At 39.9% G+C, this 27368-nt stretch overlaps 2 protein-coding genes across 8 annotated transcripts in view; both read right to left on the reverse strand.

Moving 5' to 3' along the window:
• bmp1a (bone morphogenetic protein 1a) overlaps positions 1-11265 on the reverse strand; it is a 177645-nt gene extending 166380 nt beyond the window's left edge. For both annotated transcript variants that reach the window (XR_009826541.1, XM_062050700.1), the window contains exon 1: positions 11021-11265. Coding sequence is in view for 1 of the 2 variants with exons in the window: in XM_062050700.1 (XP_061906684.1) it covers positions 11021-11204 (184 nt within the window). In the remaining variant the exon portion in view is untranslated. The remainder of the gene's footprint in view (positions 1-11020) is intronic.
• A 7083-nt stretch (positions 11266-18348) lies between these two features.
• Positions 18349-27368, reverse strand: part of kansl3 (KAT8 regulatory NSL complex subunit 3) — a 61780-nt gene continuing 52760 nt past the window's right edge. For 3 of the 6 annotated variants that reach the window (XM_062050701.1, XM_062050703.1, XM_062050702.1), the window contains 3 exons: positions 22472-22682; positions 21998-22100; positions 18349-19814 (listed from right to left, as the gene is read on the reverse strand). In XM_062050701.1, coding sequence (XP_061906685.1) covers positions 19790-19814; positions 21998-22100; positions 22472-22682 — 339 coding nt within the window. In that variant the 3' untranslated portion in view covers positions 18349-19789. Of the gene's footprint in view, positions 19815-21997; positions 22101-22471; positions 22683-27368 lie in introns of those variants that run through there. The other 3 variants (XR_009826542.1, XM_062050705.1, XM_062050704.1) reach the window with 3 other exon arrangements.

A 27368-nucleotide genomic window follows, 5' to 3' on the forward strand; every position in this document is an offset into this window, starting at 1 on the left:
TTGAAAAGCTTCATTTTCCCAGGTCTTACCTAGATCCTTACATCTTGGAGATTTGTTCTGAACAATGGCAAGCAGCTTGACAAAAACTAAGAAAGAAATAGAGTAAAGCTGCTAAAGTCATTATGGATGTATGAGTCTGTGGAGACTGTGGAAGAATGTGTAGAGGAGTGTGGACATTAAAACCATTTTGTGACAGCAATATGAAAAGCGACACTGCGATACGTGCCAACATCCTAACAATATCACTTTTTGGGATACTAGTTGTCTCTTGTGTGAACAACAATTGGACTTAAAATCCTCCCCACGTCCAGTTCACTTAGGGCTGGGCAATACGACCGTATCAATATAAATCGCGATAGACACGTAATCTTTTTTTTTTTTTTTAAATGCCTTTGATAAAATGTTTGATACATGTGTTTGTTTTTTCGTCGAAAGAAAGTGGAAGTATGGAAGCAAGGTTGCTTGCATGAACAAAGGCACTCTGGTAACCTAGCAACGCAGGAAGTGATCACTGATCAGTGGGAGTGACACGCTAACAGCCAATCAGGTAACAGTATCAACTATCAAGTTTGGTTGCACCATCTTGCTGTCTGGTTGTTGATTCTCTGCATGGAGTGAGAAAAGAAAGTCAAAAAGAAGAAATTGTGGATGAAAGAGGAAAAGTCACCTGGACAGTTTGGCACTTTTTTGGATTTTTTTTCAAAGGGACCGTCGTCAGACCAATGTGGTCTGTAAATGATGCAAGGTGCTGGTCCCCACTAAGACTGGTCATACTACACCACCTTAGCCACACTTACCCTTTAGAGCACAGCTGTAACTTCCTGGCACTAAACCTGCAGAAAATAATTCTTATCAGGTTTTTCTATGTTTACATTTTCACACTTTGCACTATTTTCTTACACTTTATGAGGCATTTCTTACATATTCCTTATTTTTGCACTTTCATTTTAAGAATTATTCAATTTACTTGACGTTGTTTGAGTGTTTTCCATGCTTGTGTTGACATTTCTTTGACAGCTGAGCGAAATATAATCAGAGAAAAGGTTACTTATGAAATAATAATGTTTATATTTCATATATTTTTCTCCTGATAGTTCATTAAAAATATCAATAATGATCAATATCGACCGACACAGGACATTTCTGACGTGATACAGTTTATCGCCCAGCCCGAGTTAATATGTAAAAGTTTGTATGAAGAGCATGTTGGCTTGTAATGCCACTTTGTTCCTCTAGGTGTGCTACTGAGTGACTGCTGCTGGTGAACTAATGTCTGTGTTTGCATAACGGTCCTATAGAGTCTATAAATAAACTGCATTCTATTGGAATTTCAGAGTATGGAATATGAAGAGTGAATATATTTGATGATAAACGTACGCTACACAAGAAGGGGTGACCAGGTTCACACATGACACAACGTCTAAGAGCGAGACGAGACATTAACAAGGGTTTATAAAGTCAATGAGAGGAAGTTCTTAATAGGGAAAAACATGGTGGACACTAAGTTCCATTGAGAACAGCTGACTTTTTTTTTGTTTTTTTTGTTTTAAATACACCCTAAAGGGAAAAATGCAGCGGTCGTGTTTGAAAAAGAGCTAAGCAGGTCGAGTGCTGACCGCAAGAGGAATGACATAAGTCAGTGTTTGTCTATTTCCTCTGGCACCAGGTGAAGGACCTGCAGTCAGATCCAGGAGGGGGAGGGGAGGGGGACACGGGTGCTCGGAGAGGTGAGAAAACCAAATCTGACTGTTGTTGTTTTTTTTAAAGTAGATTCACAGTTTACATGGGGGCACTTTTAACTGAAATCGGATAAAAACACTAAAAATGTGAAGTGGGGTTGTACGCTAAAACTGTACTTTACTCTGAAAAGTACCGGTTCCCCATATTTATTTATTTATTTATTTTAACGGGCATGACGGCGCGTCGTCGTCACGTCGTGACATTGCTGGTTTTACGAGCGGAGGAGCATGTTCGGCAGCGCGCACACACACAGAGTACTTACAAGCAGACACAGTGTGTAGACAGAAAAGGGAGAATGGACACATTTTGATGTAAAAAGTCAAGATAAAGGTGAAGTTATAACACTAAAACACCCTCAGGAAGAGGTGCTTTAAGACATGGCTAGCTAGCTAGCAGCTAACATCCATCCACAGTGTTTTATCTACTTCTAAATCACTAATCCTGGCCTCTATGGCGGCAAATAAAGTAAGTTTTTTACAAGTACATTATCACTGGAGGACGAGGAATAGCTAAACATGCTTCACTACACACCCTAGGAGGATACAATAGCTCACCTGTGTCACCGCTAACAAAAGCTACCGTTCCTAAATGTAAACAAATGCCATGGGTGGATCTACACCTGACATCCACTGTAATGATACCAAGTACAGGAGCGTATCTAATCGATATTACTATGATTACATCCATATTTTTTATCATCACAAAAAAGTTTTTCCTTTTTTTTAAATTCATATTATGTTTATAAAGTCTGGAAATATGTCCCTGGACACATGAGGACTTTGAATATGACCAATGTATTATCGTGTAACTACTTGGTATCGGATCGATACCTAAATGTGTGGTATCATCCAAAACTAATGTCAAGTATCAAAGAAGAGAAGAATAAGTGATTATCAAATTTTAACAGAAGTGTAGATAGAACATGTTGAAACAGAAAATAAGCAGATATTAACAGTAAATGAACAAGTAGATGAATAATATTTTTTTACAGTTTGTCCCTCATAATGTAGACAAAATAATAGGTAGATAAATGACACAATATGTTACTGCATACGTCAGCAGACTAATTAGGAGTCTTTGTTTGTTTACTTACTACTAAAAGACAAGTTGTCTAGTTAAAGTTAAAAACTTAAAGTACCAATGATTGTCACACACACAGTATGTTCACTATTTTATTTAAGGACTAAATTACAATAATAAACATATGTTTCATGTACCCTAAGATTTTTTGTTACAATAAAGACAATAATGACATTTTTTTGTGGTGCCCTTTATTGAGAAAAGTATCGAAATACATTTTGGTACTTGGACCAAAATATTGGTATCGGGACAACCCTACTTTGTAATATTTAAGTCTCCCAACAAGCAGCATTATTTATGAATAACAATTAATATTTTAGTCATGTCTGTGTGATTGGGAATTGTTTAGACAAGGCAGTCATCTGTAATGGTTTACTTTATTTTCTACATCACAATTCAACATGTGGGAAAAGCAGTAGGAAATAATTCAGTGACTTCCTGTGTCCAATGAAATTTACTTTTTAATGATAGTTTGTACACCATTACACAAAGACAGCAGTTTATGTAGGATTTTTTGAACAACTTCATGCCAAACAATGTCTGATTGTGGGCAAACGTTTCGAGGTATCAACTTTTCGTGAAAACGGTGAGCGCCTCAAGGCTTTGAGGAACGTTCCGGTGTTCTCAGATTTCCGATAAGTGGGGAAATGGGAGAGTTAGAGCGAGTAGGAAAATAAGAATGTTTGTGTTTTTAGGCGCCGGCATCTAACATTGGAGTCAATGAGAGATTTAGCTGACTTTCTTGGCTTTGAGGGCCACCAGAAGCCAAATGGGAAGGAAGAGCTCCATAAAAGTGGCATTTTCTGAGAGAGGACATGTGTGTCAACGTTTTCACCGAAACACATAACAGTGGCATAAAAGATGTGGCCGTGAGGACAGGTTGTTCACCAAAATAAAAGTATATTTTCTGGGCTTCTACGCTCTAGTAAATTAGAGTGGACGCCATCCGCTTTAATGGGAAAACCCCGATGGCGCTCGCCTCCTTCCGATGGCCATCCATCCAAAACCAAACAATGGACGTCTAAACTTTTTAGCCAGGGTTAAAGTAGTGTGTACAAAATGAGACGTTAAGCACCGAGCTACGTGAAAGTATGGCTGAGCTACAAGAGGAGGTCATCTTGTCTTTTTGGCCGTTGTCTCAGAGCAATCGTCCATTAAAAGGGTATGTGCCCATTCAATTGGCCCTATTTTTTTCTTTCTGAATAGCTTCGCCATGGTAACACGAAATGTTCCCAACCCATCGGCGCGAACGAGACCTTTCCGACGGTATAACATAAAGTATGTGGGGGTTTGTCGGCCGGTTCGTCACGTATTACGCGTAAGAGAAACGTGCGGAACTATAATAATATTCAAAGTTGAAGTATGAGCAATATTAATATGGGCTGCTTGCATTGCAGCTGGCCCATAATAAAGGACTAAGAGAAACAGTAACAGAAATGTGGTTTGTTGTCATTGTTTTGACAGTCTATTTGCACTACAGGATGACAAGATACCCTATTTTCATTTTTATTCTATTTATAATATATTCCAAAAATATTGATAGGGATGTCCTCATCAACATTTTTGGCCGACCCAATGTTTTGGCCGATACTTTGACAACAGATTAGGAACTGAAAATGTTTTACAGCAAGTAACTAAAGTAAACACATTTTTTTAAAGCTGATCTTATTAAATGTAGAACTTGCTAGTAGTGTTGTGAATCGGCCATGTATTAAATGTCATATACACAACACTTAACAAAATAAATGCCGCATTTTCCGGATTATAAAGCGCACTGGTATATAAGCCTCACCCACTAAATTTTCGAAAGAAAAAACAAACAAACTGTAAGCTGCAGATATATACGTTGTCAATGTAGTTATTTACACTGATTTTATACATATTTATATACATTAATTGTTTCCACACAGTGTCTGTAGCACAGCAGTAAAACGGCTGATCAAACAAAACAGAAGCCATGGCCATGGACCCACTAGCTGTGCAAGCTAGCTCTCCAATCAGCTAAACAGACTCAAGAACTCCACGGTGACCATTTGGTAAATTTGTGAAACTGAATTATAATTTATTGTGAGTTAATAATACTAACAGACACTCATAAATGTGTTAGCATATTAGCTCATTTTAATGACGCTCGCTTGATGACATTACGATAGCGCGTACAAATATGCATGAAAATGTATGCTAACGTTTTATGCTAGCATATTTTCTCATTTTATTAATTTGAACCTAAAAACCATAGATTTTGATACTTGGTGCCATCTTAAGACGTATACTAACTTTTCCCATGTGATCATGCTAACATTAGCATGATAACGTTTTCTGCTAACACATTTGCTCATTTTATTTATTTGAACCTAAAAACCATGACTTTTGATACTTGGCACCGTCTTAAAAGTATGCTAACTTTTCCTATGTTATTATGCCAATATTAGCATGCTAACGTTTTATGCCAGCATATTTTCTCATTTTATTCATTTGAACCTAAAAATAATAGATTTTGATACTTGGCGCCATCTTATACGTACACTAACTTTTCCTATGTTATCATGCTAACATTAGCATGCTAACATTTTCTCCTAGCATATTTGCTCATTTTATTAGTTTGAACCTAAAAACCATGACTTTTGATACTTGGCACCGTCTTAAGACCTAAACTAACTTTTCCTATGTGATCATGCTAACATTAGCATGATAACGTTTTCTGCTAACACATTTGCTCATTTTATTCGTTTGAAGCTTAAAATAATAGATTTTGACACTTGGCGCCATTTTATACGTACACTAACGTTTCCTATGGGATCATGCTAACATTAGCATGCTAATATTTTCTCCTAGCATATTTGCTCATTTAATTCGTCTGAACTTAAAAACCATGACTTTTGATACTGGGCACCATCTTAAAAGTATGCTAACTTTTCTTATGTTATCACGCTAACATTAGCATGGTCATGCTTTATGCTAGCATATTTGCTAATTTCATTAATTTGAAGCTAAAAATCCTGGCCTTTGATGCATGGCGCTATCTTAGAAATATGCTAACTTTTCTTATGTTATCAAGCGGTCTTGTTTTTATTGCTGCTATTTTTACTTTTCTTTTTTGTCATAAAAAAAAATACACTTTATTTTTGGCAGCACTGTGCCTGTCCTTGCTTTTTAATGGTCGGCATTTGAATTGTTATTACTGTTCTTGTAACAGTATGAATACATATTTCTGAATTATTAATTCATATTTGTTAGTTAGCACATAGCAGATGGCTAAATTACAGCCACTGAATATGATTATGCTTAATATTCAGACTAGCGGACTAATTGTTGAGATAATCGATGAAATAGTTGTAAGCGAGAACAATCTTCAGCCATGGAAACACTGGAACAGTTAAAAAAAAAGGCTGATATCGGCCTGCAGCTATTTATAATCTACTCTATTTATACCCCACAATAGTCCAATTATTATGTGTTGTCATTGGGCTAAATCTAAGACCTGGGTCACTAAATGTTGCTGACATGTGTGCTGGCATGACGATGAAATAAATACGTCACTGCAGTCCCGTTAGCAAGCAGAGCAGGTCTGCTTCTCATCCATTCTGCATTTGGAGAAAATAAGCGGAGATCTAATCTCCTGAATGTCTTCCTGGGATCCTGCCAAGTCTGACCTCATGAAGTGATTGCATCATGCTAATCATACCTGGACTACTTGATTGGTTATTTCATCGCATTCATCTTCTCTCAAACTGAATAAACGTTGCGATGTTTGGGCTTTGGCTGTAGAAACAATGCAACAAACAAGGGGTCATGTGATGTGAGGAAGTCCATGTTGAGGATGAAGGAGACAAGTGTTGGGAGAAGTCCTCTTGTCTCCAGATGTGTCAGCTCCATTACTAATTATCATAACATCCTCCCATGGAGTCTGACACACGGAGCGTCCCTGAAGGCAGCACAGGACATGGAGGACATATACACGACTACTTGAGAACATGGTGGACATATACACGACTACTTGAGGACATGGTGGACATATACACGACTACTTGAGGACATGGCGGACATATACACGACTACTTGAGAACATGGTGGACATATTCACGACTACTTGAGGACATGGTGGACATATACACGACTACTTGAGGACATGGTGGACATATACACAACTACTTGAGGACATGGTGGACATACAGTATACACAACTACTTGAGGACATGGTGGACATATACACGACTACTTGAGGACATGGTGGACATATACACGACTACTTGAGGACATGGTGGACATATACACGACTACTTGAGGTCATGGTTGACATACAGTATACACAACTACTTGAGGACATGGTGGACATATACACGACTACTTGAGGACATGGTGGACATATACACGACTACTTGAGGACATGGCGGACATATACACGACTACTTGAGAACATGGTGGACATATTCACGACTACTTGAGGACATGGTGGACATATACACGACTACTTGAGGACATGGTGGACATATACACAACTACTTGAGGACATGGTGGACATACAGTATACACAACTACTTGAGGACATGGTGGACATATACACGACTACTTGAGGACATGGTGGACATATACACGACTACTTGAGGACATGGTGGACATATACACGACTACTTGAGGACATGGTGGACATATACACGACTACTTGAGGATATGGTGGACATATACACGACTACTTGAGGTCATGGTTGACATACAGTATACACAACTACTTGAGGACATGGTGGACATATACACAACTACTTGAGGACATGGTGGACATATACACGACTACTTGAGGACATGGTGGACATATACACGACTACTTGAGGACATGGTGGACATATACACGACTACTTGAGGACATGGTGCACATACAGTGGTGGTCAAAAGTGTACATACACTTGTAAAGAACATAATGTCATGGCTGTCTTGAGTTTCCAATAAGTTCTACAACTCTTATTTTTTTGTGATAGAGTGATTGGAGCACATACTTGTTGGTCACAAAAAACATTCTTGGAGTTTGGTTGTTTTATGAATTTATTATGTGTCTACTGAAAATGTGAGCAAATCTGCTGGGTCAAAAGTATACATACAGCAATGTTAATATTTGCTTACATGTCCCTTTGCAAGTTTCACTGCAATAAGGCGCTTTTGGTAGCCATCCACAAGCTTCTGCTTGAATTTTTGACCACAACATTGGTGCAGTTCAGCTAAATGTGTTGGTTTTCTGACATGGACTTGTTTCTTCAGCATTGTCCACACGTTTAAGTCAGGACTTGGGAAGGCCATTCTAAAACCTGCATTCTAGCCTGATTTAGCCTGACATCAGATGGACAAAGATAAAACCTTCTGGAGGAAAGTTCTACCACCACCTAGCTTGACGGTAGGTATGGTGTTCCTGGGATTAAAGGCCTCACCTTTTCTCCTCCAAACATATTGCTGGGTATTGTGGCCAAACAGCTCAAGATAAGACCTTCTGGAGGAAAGTTGTGTAGTCAGATGAAACAAAAATGGAGCTGTTTGGCCACAATACCCAGCAATATGTTTGGAGGGAGAAAAGGTGAGGCCTTTAATCCCAGGAACACCATTCCTACCGTCAAGCATGGTGGTGGTAGTATTATGCTCTGGGCTTGTTTTGCTGCTAATGGAACTGGTGCTTTAAATTGGATAATGAAAAAGGAGGATTACCTCCAAATTTTTCAGGACAACCTAAAATAATCAGCCCAGAGGTTGGGTCATGTAAATGAATGGGATGGCACTTCAAGTTCATATGTGAGTCAAGGCAGGTGGCCAAATACTTTCGGCAATATAGTGTATGTGCTCCAATCACTATCACAAAAAAATAAGAGTTGTAGAAATGATTGGAAACTCAAGACAGCCATGACATTATGTTCTTTACAAGTGTGTACACTTTTGACCAGAACTGTATACACTGGACAACATCCAACAATAACAGGAAGTAGTCTCTTCACTGGCTCTGCAGCCAACCTTGCATGTGTTGATATAGAGGAGATACGTGCACATGTACAGATTGACAAATAAATCAAGGGGGGGCGTGAAAATATTCTGTACCCTAGAAAATTGTAACTGTGAGCCTCTCTAATGAAGTGCTTTTTAAATAGTGGGGCACCCCCCAGAGAGTCTGGGGAAAGGAGGCGTGAGAGGTAATAGCGTGATAGCACCTTTCATGTTGGTAAAAACTATCTTGACACATACAGATAGAAAATTAAATATAAACTTCAGGGGGGGGCGTGAATTAATTATGTCAGGGGGCACCGAGAGGTGTCAGGATAAAGGGGGCGTGAGAGGTAATAGTGTCATAGCACCTTTAATGTTAGCTAAGAACTATCTTGACACACACAAATACAAGCATAAATAATAACTTCAGGGGGACGTGAGAGGCAATATCACCTTTAATGTTAGCTAAGAACTATCTTGACACATACAGTACAAATACAAACATAAATACTAACTTCAGGGGGCGTGAGAGGCAATAGCACCTTTAATGTTAGCTAAGAACTATCTTGACACACATATACAAAAATAAATAACTTCAGGGGGGTGTGAGAGGCAATAGCACCTTTAAGATTAGCTAAGAACTATCTTGACACACATATACAAAAATAAATAATAACTTCAGGGGTGTGTGAGAGGCAATAGCACCTTTAATGTTAGCTAAGAACTATCTTGACACACACAGATACAAACATAAATACTAACTTCAGGGGGCGTGAGAGGCAATAGCACCTTTAATGTTAGCTAATAACTATCTTGACACACATATACAAAAATTATTAATAACTTCAGGGGGGTGTGAGAGGCAATAGCACCTTTAGGGTTAGCTAAGAACTATCTTGACACACAGATACAAAAATAAATACTAACTTCAGGGGGGCGTGAAAAATGTTTTTGTCCCCTTAGGGAGATGTGAGAGGCAATAGCACCTTTAATGTTAGCTAAGAACTATCTTGACACACACAAATGCAAAAAAATGTACTAACATCAGGGGGGTGTTAGAGGCAATAGCACCTTTAGGGTTAGCTAAGAACTATCTTGACACACACAAATACATGCATAAATAATAACTTCAGGGGGACGTGAGAGGCAATAGCACCTTTAATGTTAGCTAAGAACTATCTTGACACTTACAAATACAACTTCAGGGGGGGTGAGAGGCAATAGCACCTTTAATGTTAGCTAAGAACTATCTTGACACACACAGATACAAACATAAATACTAACTTCAGGTGGCGTGAGAGGCAATAGCACCTTTAATGTTAGCTAAGAACTATCTTGACACACACAGATACAAACATAAATACTAACTTCAGGTGGCGTGAGAGGCAATAGCACCTTTAATGTTAGCTAATAACTATCTTGACACACAAATACAAAAATAAATACTAACTTCGGGGGGGCGTGAAAAAATTGTTTGTCCCCTGGGAGGCGTGAGAGGCAATAGCACCTTTAATGTTAGCTAATAACTATCTTGACACACAGATACAAAAAAAAATACTAACTTCAGGGGGGCATGAAAAAAATGTTTTCCCCCTGGGGGGGATGTGAGAGGCAATAGCACCTTTAATGTTAGCTAAGAACTATCTTGGCACACACAAATGCAAAAAAATTTACTAACATCAGGGGAGCGTGAGAGGCAATAGCACCTTTAGGGTTAGCTAAGAACTATCTTGACACACACAAATACAAACATAAATACCAACTTCAGGGGGGGCTTGCAACATGTTTTTGTCCCTTGGGGGGGGGGGGGGTGAGAGAACCACTGGTTTATACAAAGCTGCACCACACTTTTCCTTTTTTGGGGGGGTCCCAAGTAGTGTTTTTAAGCAGCTGCCAGATGAGAAAGGGTCACTCATGAATACTTGCAGCACTCAGATGGAAAATAACAACAAAGATGATTTGGCAGATGGCAGACAAACATCAGAGGACATCAAGACAAAAAGTGTCAATGTGTTCACATCCACTCAGGCAGCAGACATTTTTCAATCAACTCGCTGGAATAAATGCACTTTTTTTTTTTAACCAAGCTGAAACTTTTGAGTGTTCCCCCCCACGCACACGCAGAGTCACGCAATATCCCTTGGAGCCTGCAGCCCTGTCACCCAAACAAACACAGTCGTGGCACGTTTGCACGTCCACGTACAAACATTTCATTCCACGCACACAAAAGATCTCCACTCACCAGCCTTGCAGGGATCCTTATAGTCGATAACATCCGCCGTGGTCGCGGACTCCGCCACCAAGTAGCCCGGATCGATCGCCTCCAAATCGATGGCCAGTATCGCTCCGACGCAGGGCAGCAGAAGCCAACATCTCGCCGTGAGATCCATGGTTGAGTGGGGGGGAGACGGCCAGACGCCAGGCATAAAAGGTGCAGGCAGAGCGGGGCCGCGGGCAGGAAGAGAGGCGCGGGGAGAGAGAGAGAGAGAGAGAAATGGGAGGTTTTAGGGGGAAAGGAGATCCTCCGGAGGGCGGACCTCTCTCCGGTGACTGTGGAGGGGGAGTGAGTTGTGTTCCTCCAGCTGGAGCTCCAGGCCACTGCCGGGGAAACTTCCATGCTCCGGCGGCAAGCTCGCTCCATGGGGGGCGGCGAAAAGACACCTTTTTTGATTTTTAGTCTTCTTTTAAAGAGAGGATCCGACATTGTTGTTAGCGACATCAACTTTAAGAGCTAGCTTAATAAGAGCACTTTTAGCTCCGCGCTGAAGTCGCGAACATTCCCAAACATTTACACATTTTAGACGACGTTCAATGAAACATTTTTTTACGCGGCGAGTTTGTGGAAAAACACCAATTCTGACCATTTTATTGTTGTTTCCGAGCGCAAACACAAGACTTGACCACTCTGCTCATTAAAGGCTGTTTGGCGCCACCTGCTGGTCATCACGAGGATTACACTGCTCTGCTTTTTGGACGCTCAATGTACAGTCGTGGTCAAAAGTGTACATACACTTGTAAAGAACATAATGTCATGGCTGTCTTGAGTTTCCAGTCATTTCTACAACTCTTACTTTTTTGTGATAGAGTGATTGGAGCACATACTTGTTGGTCACAAAAAACATTCATGAAGTTTGCTTCTTTTATGAATTTATTATGGGTCTACTGAAAATGTGAGCAAATCTGCTGGGTCAAAAGTATACATACAGCAATGTTAATATTTGCTTACATGTCCCTTGGCAAGTTTCACTGCAATAAGGCGCTTTTGGTAGCCATCCACAAGCTTCTGGCAAGCTTCTGCTTGAATTTTTGACCACTCCTCTCGACAAAATTGGTGCAGTTCAGCTAAATGTGTTGGTTTTCTGACATGGACTTGTTTCTTCAGCATTGTCCACACTTTTAAGACCATTGGGAAGGCCATTCTAAAACCTTCATTCTAGCCTGATTTAGCCATTCCTTTACCACTTTTGACGTGTGTTTGGGGTCATTGTCCTGTTGGAACACCCAACTGCGCCCAAGATCCAACCTCCGGGCTGATGATTTTAGGTTGTCCTGAAGAATTTGGAGGTAATCCTCCTTTTTATTGTCCCATTTAAAGCACCAGTTCCATTGGCAGCAAAACAGGCCTAGATCATAATACTACCACCACCATGCTTGACGGTAGGTGTAGTGTTCCTGGGATGAAAGGCCTCACCTTTTCTCCTCCAAACATATTGCTGGGTATTGTGGCCAAACAGCTCCATTTTTGTTTCATCTGACATCACATGGACAAAGATAAGACTTACAGGACAATGACCCCAAACACACGAAAATAAAAGTTGTAGAAATGATTGGAAACTCAAGACAGCCATGACATTATGTTCTTTACAAGTGTGTGTAAACTTTTGACCACGACTGTATCGATTGATTGATTGAGACTTTTATTAGTAGGTTGCACAGTGAAGTACATATTCCGTACAATTGACCACTAAATGGTAAAACCCGAATAAGTTTTTAAACTTGTTTAAGTCGGGGTCCACTTAAATTGATTCATGATACAGATATATACTATCAGATATATACTATCATCATAATACAGTCATCACACAAGATAATCATCAGGGTATATACATTGAGTTATTTACAATCCGGGGTGTGGGATGTGGAGGGGGGGTAGGTTTGGTTGTTATCACTTCAGTCATCAACAATTGAGAACAGAGAAATGGACATTGAAACAGTGTAGGACTTGGTAGGATATGTACAGCAAGTAGTGGAGGGAGGGAGGGAGGGAGGGAGGGAGGGGGGGGGGAGAGAGAGAGAGAGAGAGAGAGAGAGAGAGAGAGAGAGAGAGAGAGAGAGAGAGAGAGAGAGAGAGAGAGAGAGATCAGAAATCATAAGAAAAGTATCTACATTTGATTATTTACATTTGATTATTAACAATCCGGAGAGGGTGTTAGTTTAGGGTTATTTGTTTGAATTTTGTGAACTGATTTTTATTTATTTTTTTACATGAAATTATGCTGTCAGTTTGTCAAAACAGTGTTTGGAAATTCAGTGTAAAAAAAAAACGTATTGCTTCAAAACTCAGCTGGTTCTGAAACAGGATGGATTGGTTCAGTCTAAATTTACAGGAAGTGAGTTTTGAAGCAACAAATATTTTTCACTGAATTTTTCTTTATAGATTCTCAAAGTGGAGCCTGAGCTGAAACGCGAGGTTAGCGAGCTCTATGGGGGCGGCGAAAAGACACATTTTTTTACATTTTCAGCCTTCTTTTAAAGAGAGAATCCGACATTGTTGTTACCAACATGAACTTCTTTAGCTAGCTTAAATGCGACTACTTTTAGCTCCAAGCTAAAGTCGCAAACACGACATATTCAGGACTCATTTTAGACGACATTTAAGTAAACATTTTTTACACAGTAAGTGTAAAAAATGTGTTTATTGTAGTTTCCGAGCGCAGACACAACAGACTTGACCATGGCTCTGCTCATTTTTGGCGCCCCCTGCTGGTCATTGCGAAGATTACACACTGCTCTGCTTTTTTGACGCTGAATTTGTTTGAATTTTGTGAACTGATTTGTGTTTACATGAAATTCTGCTGACACTTTAAAAGTCAGTTTGTTAAAACAGTGTTTTGAAATTTAGTGTAAAAAAATGTGTTGCTTCAAAACTCAGCTGGTTCTGAAACAGGATGGATTGGTTCAGTCTAAATTTACAGGAAGCGAGTTTTGAAGCAACAAATATTTTTCACTGAATTCTTGTATAGATTCTCAAAGTGGAGCCTTAGCTGGAGCGTGAGGTGGATTAGTTCCCAGTAGTCCTAGTCCGTCTCACTTCAACACACAAAGGTCTCTGGAACCAGTCTTCTCCATAGGGTCTGGACGCCTCCCTGGGGAAGAGAGGTGTTTAGGGCACGTCCGACTGGCAGGAGACGACGGGGTATAATGTCAATAATGTCAATGAACATTTTTGAGCAACATCATAGGCTCTATCAGCCAATATCACCTGCATTGTGAGCCACCTTGTGCTAGCAGTTTTTTACCATTTAGAATGCACACAAAAAAGGGAAAGATTCTTGTCTCACATAAGGTTTGTGGATTACGGGCAAACTTCCTAAACGGCTTTTCTTTATTTTTCTCAAGCTGCTGGGGCTCCCCAGAAGTCTTCTGGTGTCGCCGCCTTTGAAAGTCGTTTTAAAGGCCTACTGAAATGAATTGTTTTTTTATTTAAACGGGGATAGCAGATCCATTCTATGTGTCATACTTGATCATTTCGCGATATTGCCATATTTTTGCTGAAAGGATTTAGTAGAGAACAACGACGATAAAGTTCGCAACTTTTGGTCTGATAAAAAAAAAGCCTTGCCCCTACCGGAAGTAGCGTGACGACACCGGAGGAAGGGATACTCACATTTTCCTATTGTTTACACCAGCAGCGAGAGATTCGGACCGAGAAAGCGACGATTACCCCATTAATTTGAGCGAGGATGAAAGATTCGTGGATGAGGAACATGAGAGTGAAGGACTAGCGTGCAGCGCAGAACGTATCTTTTTTCGCTCTGACCGTAACTTAGGTACAAGGGTTCATTGGATTCCACACTCTATCCTTTTTCTATTGTGGATCACGGATTTGTATTTTAAACCACCTCAGATACTATATCCTCTTGAAAATGAGAGTCGAGAACGCGAAATGGACATTCACAGTGACTTTTATCTTCACGACAATACATCGATGAAGCACTTTAGTTACTGAGCTAACGTGATAGCATCCGGCTTAACTGCATATAGAAACAAAACAAATAAGTCACTGACTGGAAGGATAGACAGAAGATCAACAATACTACCAAACTCTGGACATGTAACTACACGGTTAATGCTTTCCAGCTTAGGGAAGCTTAGCAATGCTGTTGCTAACGACGCCATTGAAGCTAACTTAGACAGAACTATGCTAAAACACATTAGCTCTGCACCTACGCCAGCTCTCATCTGCTCATCACGACCCGTGCTCACCTGCGTTCCAGCGATCGACGGTACGACGAAGGACTTCACCCGATCACCGATGCGGTCGGCGGCCCGGAGACAGAGGAAGTCAAGGTGAGGTCGTTCGGCTAGCGCGTCTGCTATCCTCAAAGTCCTCCTGGCTGTGTTGCTGTAGTCCGCCGCTAATACACCGATCCCACCTACAACTTTCTTCTTTGCAGTCTCCATTGTTCATTAAACAAATTGCAAAAGATTCACCAACACAGATGTCCAGAATACTGTGGAATTTTGAGATGAAAACAGAGCTTTTTGTATTGGATTCAATGGGCTCTGAATACTTCCGCTTCAACCTTTGACGTCACGCGCAAACGTCATCATATCGAAACGTTTTCAGCCGGAAGTTTGCCGGGAAATTTAAATATGCACTTTATAAGTTAACCCGGCCGTATTGGCATGTGTTGCAATGTTAAGATTTCATCATTGACATATAAACTATCAGACTGCGTGGTCGGTAGTAGTGGGTTTCAGTAGGCCTTTAAGTAATAATAAAAGTTGATTATTATTGGTTTAAGAAATATGGTTCTGGATCTTCATTTGTCCTAAAGTTGTCGTCTCTCATGAAGTCTGCCATGATGAAATAGTGTTGTTGTTGACATAAGTAGTGTTGCTGGGCGCTGTGTCAAATCAATGCATCCAGGAAAGAAGTTACAGTAATGTTTAAAATGACTAAATGGTGTAAATATTACATTGACATTAAGAACGTGCCTGTTTCAACGTGCATATAAAACATGGCAGGAAGTTTTTGTAAGAACATAAAAGGCTTTTCAACATTTCTTGTAATCAGACAATATTTACAGTATATGAGATGGAATCTTTAGGTAAAAATACTTAAATTATATTAGATGGAATTTTTAGGTATAAATTCCATCTAATATACCAAAAATATAGTCTGATTACAATACAATGTGAAAAGTATATGAATAAGAAGACACAATGAACCTTTTTGAGCAACATCATAGGCGCTATCAGCGAATATCACCTGCATTGTTAGCCACCTTGTGCTAGCAGTTTTTTACCATTTAGAATGCACACAAAAAAAAGGGAAAAATTATTTTCTCACATAAGGTTTGTGGATTACGGGCAAATTTCCAATACAGCCTTTCTTTATTTTTTCTCAAGCTGCTGGGACTCCCTGGAAGTCTTCTGGTGTCGCCGCCTTTGAAAGTTGTTTAAGTAATAATAAAAGTTGATTATTATTGGTTTAAAAAATACGGTTCTGGATCTTCATTTGTCATCTCTCATGATGAAATAGTGTTGTTGTTGTTGACATAAGTAGTGTTGCTAGGCGCTGTGTCAAATCAATATGTCCAGGAAAAAAGTTACGGTAATGTTTAAAATGACTAAATAGTGTAAATATTACATTGACATTAAGAACGTGCCTATTTCAACGTGCATATAAAACATGGCGGGAAGTTTTTGTAAGAACATTAGAGGCTTTTCAACATTTCTTGTAATCAGACAATATTTACAGTATATTAGATGGAATCTTTTGGTACAAATTATTAAATTATATTAGATGGAATTTTTAGGTATAAATTCCATCTAATATACCAAAAATATAGTCTGATTACAATACAATGTGAAAAGTATATGAATAAGAAGACACAATGAACCTTTTTGAGCAACATCATAGGCGCTATCAGCGAATATCACCTGTATTGTGATCCGCCTTGTGCTAGCAGTTTTTTACCATTTAGAATGCACAAAAAAAAGGGAAAGATTCTTGTCTCACATGAGGTTTGTGGATTACGGGCAAACTACCTAAACGGCTTTTCTTTATTTTTCTCAAGCTTCTGGGGCTCCCCAGAAGTCTTCTGGTGTCGCCGCCTTTGAAAATCGTTAAGTAATAATAAAAGTTGATTATTATTGGTTTAAGAAATATGGTTCTGGATCTTCATTTGTCCTAAAGTTGTCGTCTCTCATGAAGTCCGCCATGATGAAATAGTGTTGTTGTTGTTGACATAAGTAGTGTTGCTAGGCGCTGTGTCAAATCAATATGTCCAGGAAAGAAGTTACGGTAATGTTTAAAATGACTAAATAGTGTAAATATTACAATGACATTAAGAACGTGCCTGTTTCAACGTGCATATAAAACATGCCCGGAAGTTTTTATTTTTATTTTAAAATTTTTATTTTTATTTAAAAATTCCATCTAATTATATATTAAGATGGAATTTTTAGGTAAAAATGTAATCTAATTATAAATTAAATTGAATTTTTTAAATATTGTATTATTAGGAGAAAATGTGAAAAGTATATGAATAAGAAGACATAATTAACCTTTTTGAGCAACATTATAGGCGCTATAAGTGAATTTCCATCACCTGCATTGTTAGCCACCTTGTGTTAGCACTTTTTTGCTATTTAGAATGCACAAAAAAAGGGAATATTCTTGTCTCACATAAGGATTGTGGATGATGGGCAAAATTAAAAATATACTTTACTTTATTTTCCTCAAGCTGCTGGAGCTTGAGGAAAGTCGTTGGCTTTGAAAATCGTTGAAGTAATAATACAAAATTGCTGAAAACTGTTAGGTCATTTGTTCAAAAAGATAAGGTTCTGGATCGGTCCCAAAGTTGTTGTCTCTCATGAAATCTGCAAAGATTAGTGGTAGTTATTGTTGAAAATATGACATGTTATCATCAACGTGACTGATACTGCTTACAGGCAGAATAAGAGATATCACTTGCATTGTTTGCTGCCTTGTGCTAGCAGTGTATTACTATTTAGAATGCACAGAATAGGGAAGGATGTGTACCTTTCTATTGGGGATGATCAGCAACATTTAAAAAAAAAAATGCTTTTCTTTATTTTTCTCAAGCTGCTGCAGCTCCCCCAAAGTCCTCATGCTTTGTCCAACAGGTGGAATATGTTGAAGGCAGCTTTTCACAGTGTGATACGCTCATTACTGATATTAGTGCAAACATCAATGTGAGTTCACCTTGTTTTCACTTCAGATACCACACTGATATTGGCTAATAACATTACTAATCCCATGTGATATCAACAGGAACGATACTACTATAGTCACATGAGTCAAACAGAGAACAGTGATAGGTATGAAAAACACATATTTATTATTGACTGTCTGCAATGAACTTGCGCTGTCTTCAAGTTCAAGTGGAATGGCATTTGGGTTTTTTGGCCACAATAATGCATTCAATTAAGCTCATGAGTTTTGACACAGTCAGTTGAATGATGTGGACACGTTTGTTACTGGATACTTTGGCATCACCTGTGTGACATTGGCCCCGCGCCTTGTCCAAATCTCCCTAAACCAGTCCCAATTGTTAGTGCTGCAAACATTTTGGTCCAACTATTATAGTCTTTATGTTATTACCATGTAATTAACATATTATTCATGAGTAGTCCCCAACTCTGTCAAATCTCCCTAAACCAGTCCCAATTGTTTGTGCTGCAAACATTTTTGGTCTAATTATTAGTTTTTATTTATTTATTAAGATGTAATTAACATATTATTCACGAATAGTCCCCAACTATGTCAAATCGCCAAAACCCAGTCCCAATTGTTTGCGCTGTTAACATTTTTGGTCTAACTATTATAGTTTTTGTTCAAGTTGTATGTTATTATTAATGAATAGTCCCCAACTATGTCCAAATTGCCCAACACCAGTCCCAATTGTTTGTGCAGCCATTGTTTTGCTCTTACTATTCTAGTAATCAAGTTATTAACGTGTTATAGTATTATTTGTTAACAGCCTTCCAATCTTGTTCCTCCAGTTGTTTGTGCTGCACAAAGTTTTGGTCTAGTAGTTTTTATGTTATTAAGGAATTAAGATGAACAATCGGCTCCATAAAACCTTAATAACATTCAAACGATCCTAGTTAGCACAAAACCTTTAGCAGCACAAGTTTGGGGAGATTTTGACCATGTGGGGGCGCCAACTTCACACAGGTTCAATGAAGGACACTGGTTGCGTTTGGCTAGCTTGTGTGCTATCATGTGCTTAGCTGTTGTGTAGCTGCTAGCTCCTAGTAGCCTATAGCCTAGCATGTTCACTTTTTTTAAAACGACTTAGAAGAAAGGGTGTATTAATTGTAGGACATTAGCTGTCTAAACAAGTAAACACGCTCCAGGACTGCTTGTATCGGACATTTTACACACAAACCGATATCATCCAATGCTGATATCATACAGATATTAACATCAGATCTTAAAAAAGGGCCAGTATGAGTATGTATTACATTTAGACTACAAGATTATAATGTGATACTTTGAAAGTGTCCTTGCATGAATAGAGAAGACAATCATCTCATCTACTATTCCAGACTGGAAGTGTGGGCTGTATTAGGACATGGAGCATTAGAGAAACTCAAGACACAATTATGGTTATTGGCAGTGAGATACTCAAAGAACATCAATATATTATGACATGTTTATGTGTAATCTAGATGAAGATGTCAAACCACAAATGTCCACTCTGGTGAACCCACAACTGTGTTATCAGCAGCAGATCCCGTCACGTTGTGTTGTTCACAGGCTCTCAGCTGACACGTCGCTGCAACACAAAAGTCCAATTTAGATGAGCTCTGATATATACAGTGGTGGTCAAAAGTGTACATACACTTGTAAAGAACATAATGTCATGGCTGTCTTGAGTTTCCAATAATTTCTACAACTCTTATTTTTTTGCGATAGAGTGATTGGAGCACATACTTGTTGGTCACAAAAAACATTCATGAAGTTTGCTTCTTTTATGAATTTATTATGGGTCTACTGAAAATGTGACCAAATCTGCTGGGTCAAAAGTAGCTACATTTTTGTTTCATCTGACATGGACAAAGATAAGACCTTCTGGATGTTCTGTGGTCAGATGAAACAAAAATTGAGCTGTTTGGCCACAATACCCACCAATTAAGACCCACTTTTATTCTCTGGCTTTTAACACTATGTGAGTTGTGTGGTCCTCTGTGTTTTTAAATTTAGATTTGTATTTATTGTTTCAATTGGTTTTACCCTTTAAAATCGTTTTTAATCATATTTATTGTTATATTGTTTTTATATTGGTTTCATATTTATTTACTTTTTGTTTTCATTCAGTCATTGGTGGAGCTAGGGATAATATTTGAATATTGTTTTTAATATTTTAGTGCAGTACTTTGGAAACATTTTTGTTGTTTAAATGTGCTATACAAATAAAGTGGATTGAATATGTTTGGAGGAGAAAAGGTGAGGCCTTTAATCCCAGGAACACCATGCCTACTGTCAAGCATGGTGGTGGTAGTATTATGCTCTGGGCCTGTTTTGCTACCAATGGAATTGGTGCTTTAAATGGGACAATGAAAAAGGAGGATTACCTCCAAATTCTTCAGGACAACCTAAAATCATCAGCCCGGAGGTTGGATCTTGGGCACAGTTGGGTGTTCCAACAGGATAATGACCCCAAACACACCTCAAAAGTGGTAACAGAATGGCTAAATCAGGCTAGAATGAAGGTTTTAGAATGGCCTTCCCAAAATCCTGACTTAAACGTGTGGACAATGCTGAAGAAACAAGTCCATGTGAGAAAACCAACAAATTTAGCTGAACTGCACCAATTTTGTCAAGAGGAGTGGTCAAAAATTCAAGCAGAAGTTTGCCAGAAGCTTGTGGATGGCTACCAAAAGTGCCTTATTGCAGTGAAACTTGCCAAGGGACATGTAAGCAAATATTAACATTGCTGTATGTATACTTTTGACCCAGCAGATTTGCTCACATTTTCAGTAGACACATAATAAATTCATAAAAGAAGCAAACTTCATGAATGTTTTTTGTGACAAACATGTGCTCCAATCACTCTATCACAAAAAAATAAGGGTTTTAGAAATGATTGGAAACTCTATACAGCCATGACATTATGTTCTTTACAAGTGTATGTACACTTTTGACCACACATGATGAGCACATTATCAGCTCTTCTGGGAGTTCTAAACACATTTTCTCCTACAGCTAGCAGCTAGCAATTAGCATAGCATGTTGTATTGCAGTATGATTTTGCCATGAGGATATTTCACTCAGAGGTCTTCAACAGGGGTACGTCGCTCCACCCCAGGGCGTCCGCACAGGTGGTGACATTTTTGCTTGATTTTTTTGCATGTTTTTATGTTCTACCCCTGCAACTTTTCCATGAATGTGTCTTTTGACACATTAGTTGTCAGCTGGGGATTAGAGTGCTTGCTTTCATCTAGCAAATGGCGCTTTAGTTGCCGGCTCACGGTTGGTGCACTAGTTTTCAGCTAGCGATTGGTGCGTTTGTTGCAGCTAGTGAGTTACCTGCTAGTTCACAGCCAGCGTTCAGCCCGCTACTTGTCAGCTAACGAGTTACGCTCTACATGCCAGCTAGCGATTAACTTCATAGTTGTCAGCTAGTGATTGGCGTGCTAGTTCCCAGCTAACGATTAGTGCACTAGTAGTCAGCTAGCGATTGGAGCACTAGATGCCAGCTAGTGATGAGCACACTCGTTGGGATTAACGTGCCAGTTTCAGATAGTGATTAGTTGTCAGCTAGCGATTAGCACACTAGTTGTCAGCTAACAATTGGCGTGTAAATTGCCAGCAAGCAATCAGCGAGCTTGTTGTCAGCTAGCGATTAATACTTTAGTTGACAGCTAACGATTAGCATTCTGGTTGCCAGCTAGATTGACGCTCCAGTGGACAACTGGCGATTAGTGCACTAGCTGTCAGCCAACAAGCGGGACGCACCTTCTGCTCGTGTTTGTGACTTCACCAGCTTGGCTGAGGGCCGTGGCTCTGCTGGGCTGTGCTCCTCGAAGCATCACAGTTATGGAAGTGGGGCCTTTCTGCCCTAACAACACACAAACACAAATGCTTAGTGCTAAAAACACACAATGGCTTCTCTACACAAATGTTTTGTCAGTGATGGGAGGAAAACAAGACAGAAGTCAGATTCCACTTTTTATTGGAACATCAGCGATACAGGGCAGCGTTTACATGCAGATGATTCAATGGAGGCTTTACAAAATATTATGGAATGATGAGACAATTAAAAAAAAAAAAACAGACAACAAAAATGAGGCAGCATTATTCTCTATCATACATAAGATGGGAAGTGATAATAAGGAAAGTGTCCCCAGACACACGCACACACACACATCAGACGGACACAAAGTGGCGGCGTTCAGCGGGGCCGTCGTGCTCTGGCAGTTGCAGACGTACCAGCGCTCTGGTTACTGATGTGGGCCAAACTTGGCAAACTGCTGGCCAGCTTGGCCAGTCCGCCGTTTGTTAGCAGCTGGTGGATGGCGTTGGTTTTGGCCACGCCCCCCGTGGTGACCACAGGCACTGCGCGGAGGAGAGTGCTGCTGCTGCTGCTGCTGGTAGAGGCGGAGCTCAAGACCTGACCCTGGGCCTTGTTGCCACACAAAGTCTTTGGGAGGAAAGCAGACACAATACATCATTTTGGTACACTATGATTTGACACACACTACTGTATACATGATGGGACACATACTACTGTATACATGATGGGACACACACACACACACTACTGTATACATGATGGGACACACACACACTACTGTATACATGATGAGACACACACTACTGTATACATGATGGGACACACACTACTGTATACATGATTGAGTTATGATTTGACACATACACTACTGTATACATGATGGGACACACACACACAGACACACACACACACCACTGTATACATGATGAGACACACACACACTACTGTATACATCAACTTTTTCCACAGAGGGCCGCACACTGAAAAATCAAAGCAAGCGGGGGCCATTTTGATATTTTTCATTTTAAAAACCAATACAATATATGTATAAAAAAGATACATTTAGGCCTCCACTCAGACTTGATCCCGGGGACCCCAAAAGGTTTTGGTCCAAAAAAATATTACAAATGTGTCATTATTTAGTATTATTATTATTATTATTATTATTATTCAAGGTTTAAATCTCTAGATCAGGGTTCACCAATGCGGTGCCCGCGGGCACCAGGTAGCCCGTAAGGACCAGATGAGTCGCCCGCTGGCCTGTTCTAAAAATAGCAGCACTTACCAGTGAGCTGGTATTTACAGAGAAAAAAAGTGCTGCACTTTCCCTCTGTGCAGATGGTGCTGAAAGACAATGCTTCTGCATCTGATGCTTTTGACAAAGTTGCAGAAAAGTACTCTCAGGTCATAAACAGAGTTGGGCAAGAGTTTGAGAAAAGGTTTTGTGACCTGGATCAGCTTGAGCCATGTGTGTCGTTCATTTCTAATCCTTTCATGAACGTGGACATATCATGCATTGCTGAGCAGTTAAGTGCAACATTCAGCCTGGATGCTGAACAGGTGGAGATTGAAATTGTAACACTGCAAAATGACCTCCACCTCAAAGCCCACCAGGCTGCACCAAACTTTTGGTGCCTTGTTGACACAGAAAAGTACAGTGGTGTATGCGCAGCAGCTATGAAGGTTGCAAGCCTGTTTGGTTCAACTTATCTTTGTGAATCAGCCTTTTCTGACATGAACTTCATCAAGAACAAACACAGAACACGCCTCACTGATGCACATCTGCAAGACTCAGAGTTGCAGTGTCAAGTTACACACCAGAGTACAACACACTAGTTAACAGCATGCAATGCCAGGCTTCCCACTAACTAACAAAGAAACAGATAACAGATTTGGTGTCCAGTTCAACGTGTGACATGATTTATTAAAAAATTTGAGAGTTGACTTTTGTATTTTACATGAGTTATTATTTGTACAAACATGGTGCAAAGTAATTCATGATTTGTTAAAAAATGTTAGTGGCTAGCTAGTTAAAATGAGATATTGTGATTTTACAAGACTGTCTTAGAAGTGATCATTTGAAAATGTTCAATTTGAAAAATGTGCAGTTAGATAAAATATAAAAATAAAGTGTTTCATATTGATATTTATCTGTTTCTATATATATTTATTGTGAGAAATCATTAAGATGATCAGTGTTTCCACAAAGATAAATATTATTAATTATTAATAATAACAGAGTTAAAGGTAAATTGAGCAAATTGGCTATTTCTGGCAATTTATTTAAGTTTGTATCAAACTGGTAGCCCTTCGCATTAATCAGTACCCAAGAAGTAGCTCTTGGTTTCAAAAATGTCGGTGACCCCTGCTCTAGATCAACATTAGGTCTATCTGTCAATATAACGCTTTTAAAGATTTAAGTTGTATGCCATTTTTGTCAAGGAAAACCGTGTTTTTTATGGAAAAAAAACACAAAATATGCAATATATTCCCCCAATAAAATTTTAAAGTGGAATATTTGAGATTATATAATAATTTGAGTCTTAAAAAGGTCAATAACTCATAACAACATTGATTTTAATTCATTATTTTTTTGAGTAATGACACTTAAAAAAAAAAAAAGTCCCACTAAAATTATTGGGGATCCAAAAGGGTACTGCTCAGTAAAGTTTAAAAAAATAAATGCAACATTTTTTTTAACTTTTACCACAATAGTCTCAAGATCAACTTCAGATCTAGCCGTCAATTATAAGTTTTATTGTTGTTTATGTTGTTTGTTTGTTCGTTAGGCCCTTCTTTAAAAAACTATGTTTTTTTAAATGGCAACCAAAAAATATGCAACATTTTCCCCCCAAAATATCTCAAAGTGGAATATTTAATGTGAAGTAAATGGAGCCTTGAATCGGTCAATAATTCATAATGACATTGATTTTGATTCATTATTATTTTTTAAAGAAACAGCCTGCATGGCAGCTTTGTGTTATTAGAGTAAATAATTCAACATTTTCTTGTTACATTTCACCTGTTTGCTCTTTTATACCACTTTTTATGTTTTTAATTTTTTTTTCATCGTATTTTTACAATGTGCCATGGGGCCGTTAAAAAACTACCTGCGGGCCGCAAATGGCCCCCGGGCCGCACTTTGGACACCCCTGGTATACATGATGGAGTTATGATTTCACACACACACTATTGTATACATGATGGGACACACACACACACACTACTGTATACATGATGGGACACACACACACACACACACTACTGTATACATGATGGGACACACACATACATATTCAAACATTTCTGACACAGGAATAATTTTTTTGTCATAAAGAAATACAATCATGTGTGCTTACGGACTGTATCCCTGCAGACTGTATTGATCTATAATGTATATATTGTGTTTTTTATGTTGATTTAATTTAAAGAAAAAAAATTAAGAAAAAACAAATATTTTTTTATTTCTTGTGCGGCCCGGTACCAATCGGTACTAGATGGCAGTAAAAACACATCGAGCTCATTGTCAAATTATTGTCCATCCATCCATCCATCCATCTTCTTCCGCTTATCCGAGGTCGGATCGCGGGGGCAGCAGCCTAAGCAGGGAAACCCAGACTTCCCTCTCCCCAGCCACTTCGTCCAGCTCCTCCCGGGGGATCCCGAGGCGTTCCCAGGCGAGCCGGGAGACATAGTCTTCCCAACGTGTCCTGGGTCTTCCCCGTGGCCTCCTACCGGTCGGACGTGCCCTCAACACCTCCCTAGGGAGGCGTTTGGGTGGCACCCTGACCAGATGCCCGAACCACCTCATCTGGCTCCTCTCGATGTGGAGGAGCAGCGGCTTTACTTTGAGCTCCTCCCGGATGGCAGAGCTTCTCACCCTATCTCTAAGGGAGAGCCCCGCCACCCGGCGGAGGAAACTCATTTCGGCCGCATGTACCCGTGATCTTGTCCTTTCGGTCATAACCCAAAGCTCATGACCATAGGTGAGGATGGGAACGTAGATCGACCGGTAAATTGAGAGCTTTGCCTTCCGGCTCAGCTCCTTCTTCACCACAACGGATCGATACAGCGTCCGCATTACTGAAGACGCCGCACCGATCCGCCTGTCGATCTCACGATCCACTCTTCCCTCACTCGTGAACAAGACTCCGAGGTACTTGAACTCCTCCACTTGGGGCAGGGTCTCCTCCGCAACCCGGAGATGGCACTCCACCCTTTTCCGGGCGAGAGCCATGGACTCGGACTTGGAGGTGCTGATTCTCATCCCAGTCACTTCACACTCAGCTGCGAACCGATCCAGCAAGAGTTGAAGATCCTGGCCAGATGAAGCCATCAGGACCACATCATCTGCAAAAAGCAGAGACCTAATCCTGCAGCCACCAAACCAGATCCCCTCAACGCCTTGACTGCGCCTAGAAATTCTGTCCATAAAAGTTATGAACAGAATCGGTGACAAAGGGCAGCCTTGGCGGAGTCCAACCCTCACTGGAAACGTGTCCGACTTACTGCCGGCAATGCGGACCAAACTCTGGCACTGATCATACAGGGAGTGGACCGCCACAATCAGACAGTCCGATACCCCATACTCTCTGAGCAATCCCCACAGAACTTCCCGAGGGACACGGTCAAATACCTTCTCCTTGTCCACAAAACACATGTAGACTGGTTGGGCAAACTCCCATGCACCCTCAAGGACCCTGCCGAGAGTATAGAGCTGGTCCACAGTTCCACGACCAGGACGAAAACCACACTGTTCCTCCTGAATCCGAGGTTCGACTATCCGGCGTAGCCTCCTCTCCAGCACACCTGAATAGACCTTACCGGGGAGGCTGAGGAGTGTGATCCCACGATAGTTAGAACACACCCTCCGGTTCCCCTTCTTAAAGAGAGGAACCACCACCCCGGTCTGCCAATCCAGAGGTACCGCCCCCGATGTCCACGCGATGCTGCAGAGTCTTGTCAACCAAGACAGCCCCACAGCCATACTTGCCAACCTTGAGACCTCCAATATCCAATTTTCCCGGTAGGCTGCTTTATTTAAAAAGTTTATTTATTTTTAGTATTGGTATTCTATTTGACAGTTGTTGCACTACTGCCATGTTGAGGCCTTGTTGATCTCTTGTCTTTTGATAGCCTACCTCATGTTGATCTCTTGTTTTTTTGTTTGCATGTTTACAATAGCTTTTACATTTAAAGTTTTTTGTACGAAAAAAAAAATACTGGACAGTAACCATTGTAACCAAATAATGGCTTTGTGCAGGCTGGTGCAAAAACAAATAAAAGCCTTGTGCAAATAACCGCCCATGTCCT

Source organism: Entelurus aequoreus, linkage group LG06, assembly GCF_033978785.1.
Source record: "Entelurus aequoreus isolate RoL-2023_Sb linkage group LG06, RoL_Eaeq_v1.1, whole genome shotgun sequence".
In the NCBI taxonomy this organism is placed as follows: domain Eukaryota; kingdom Metazoa; phylum Chordata; class Actinopteri; order Syngnathiformes; family Syngnathidae; genus Entelurus; species Entelurus aequoreus.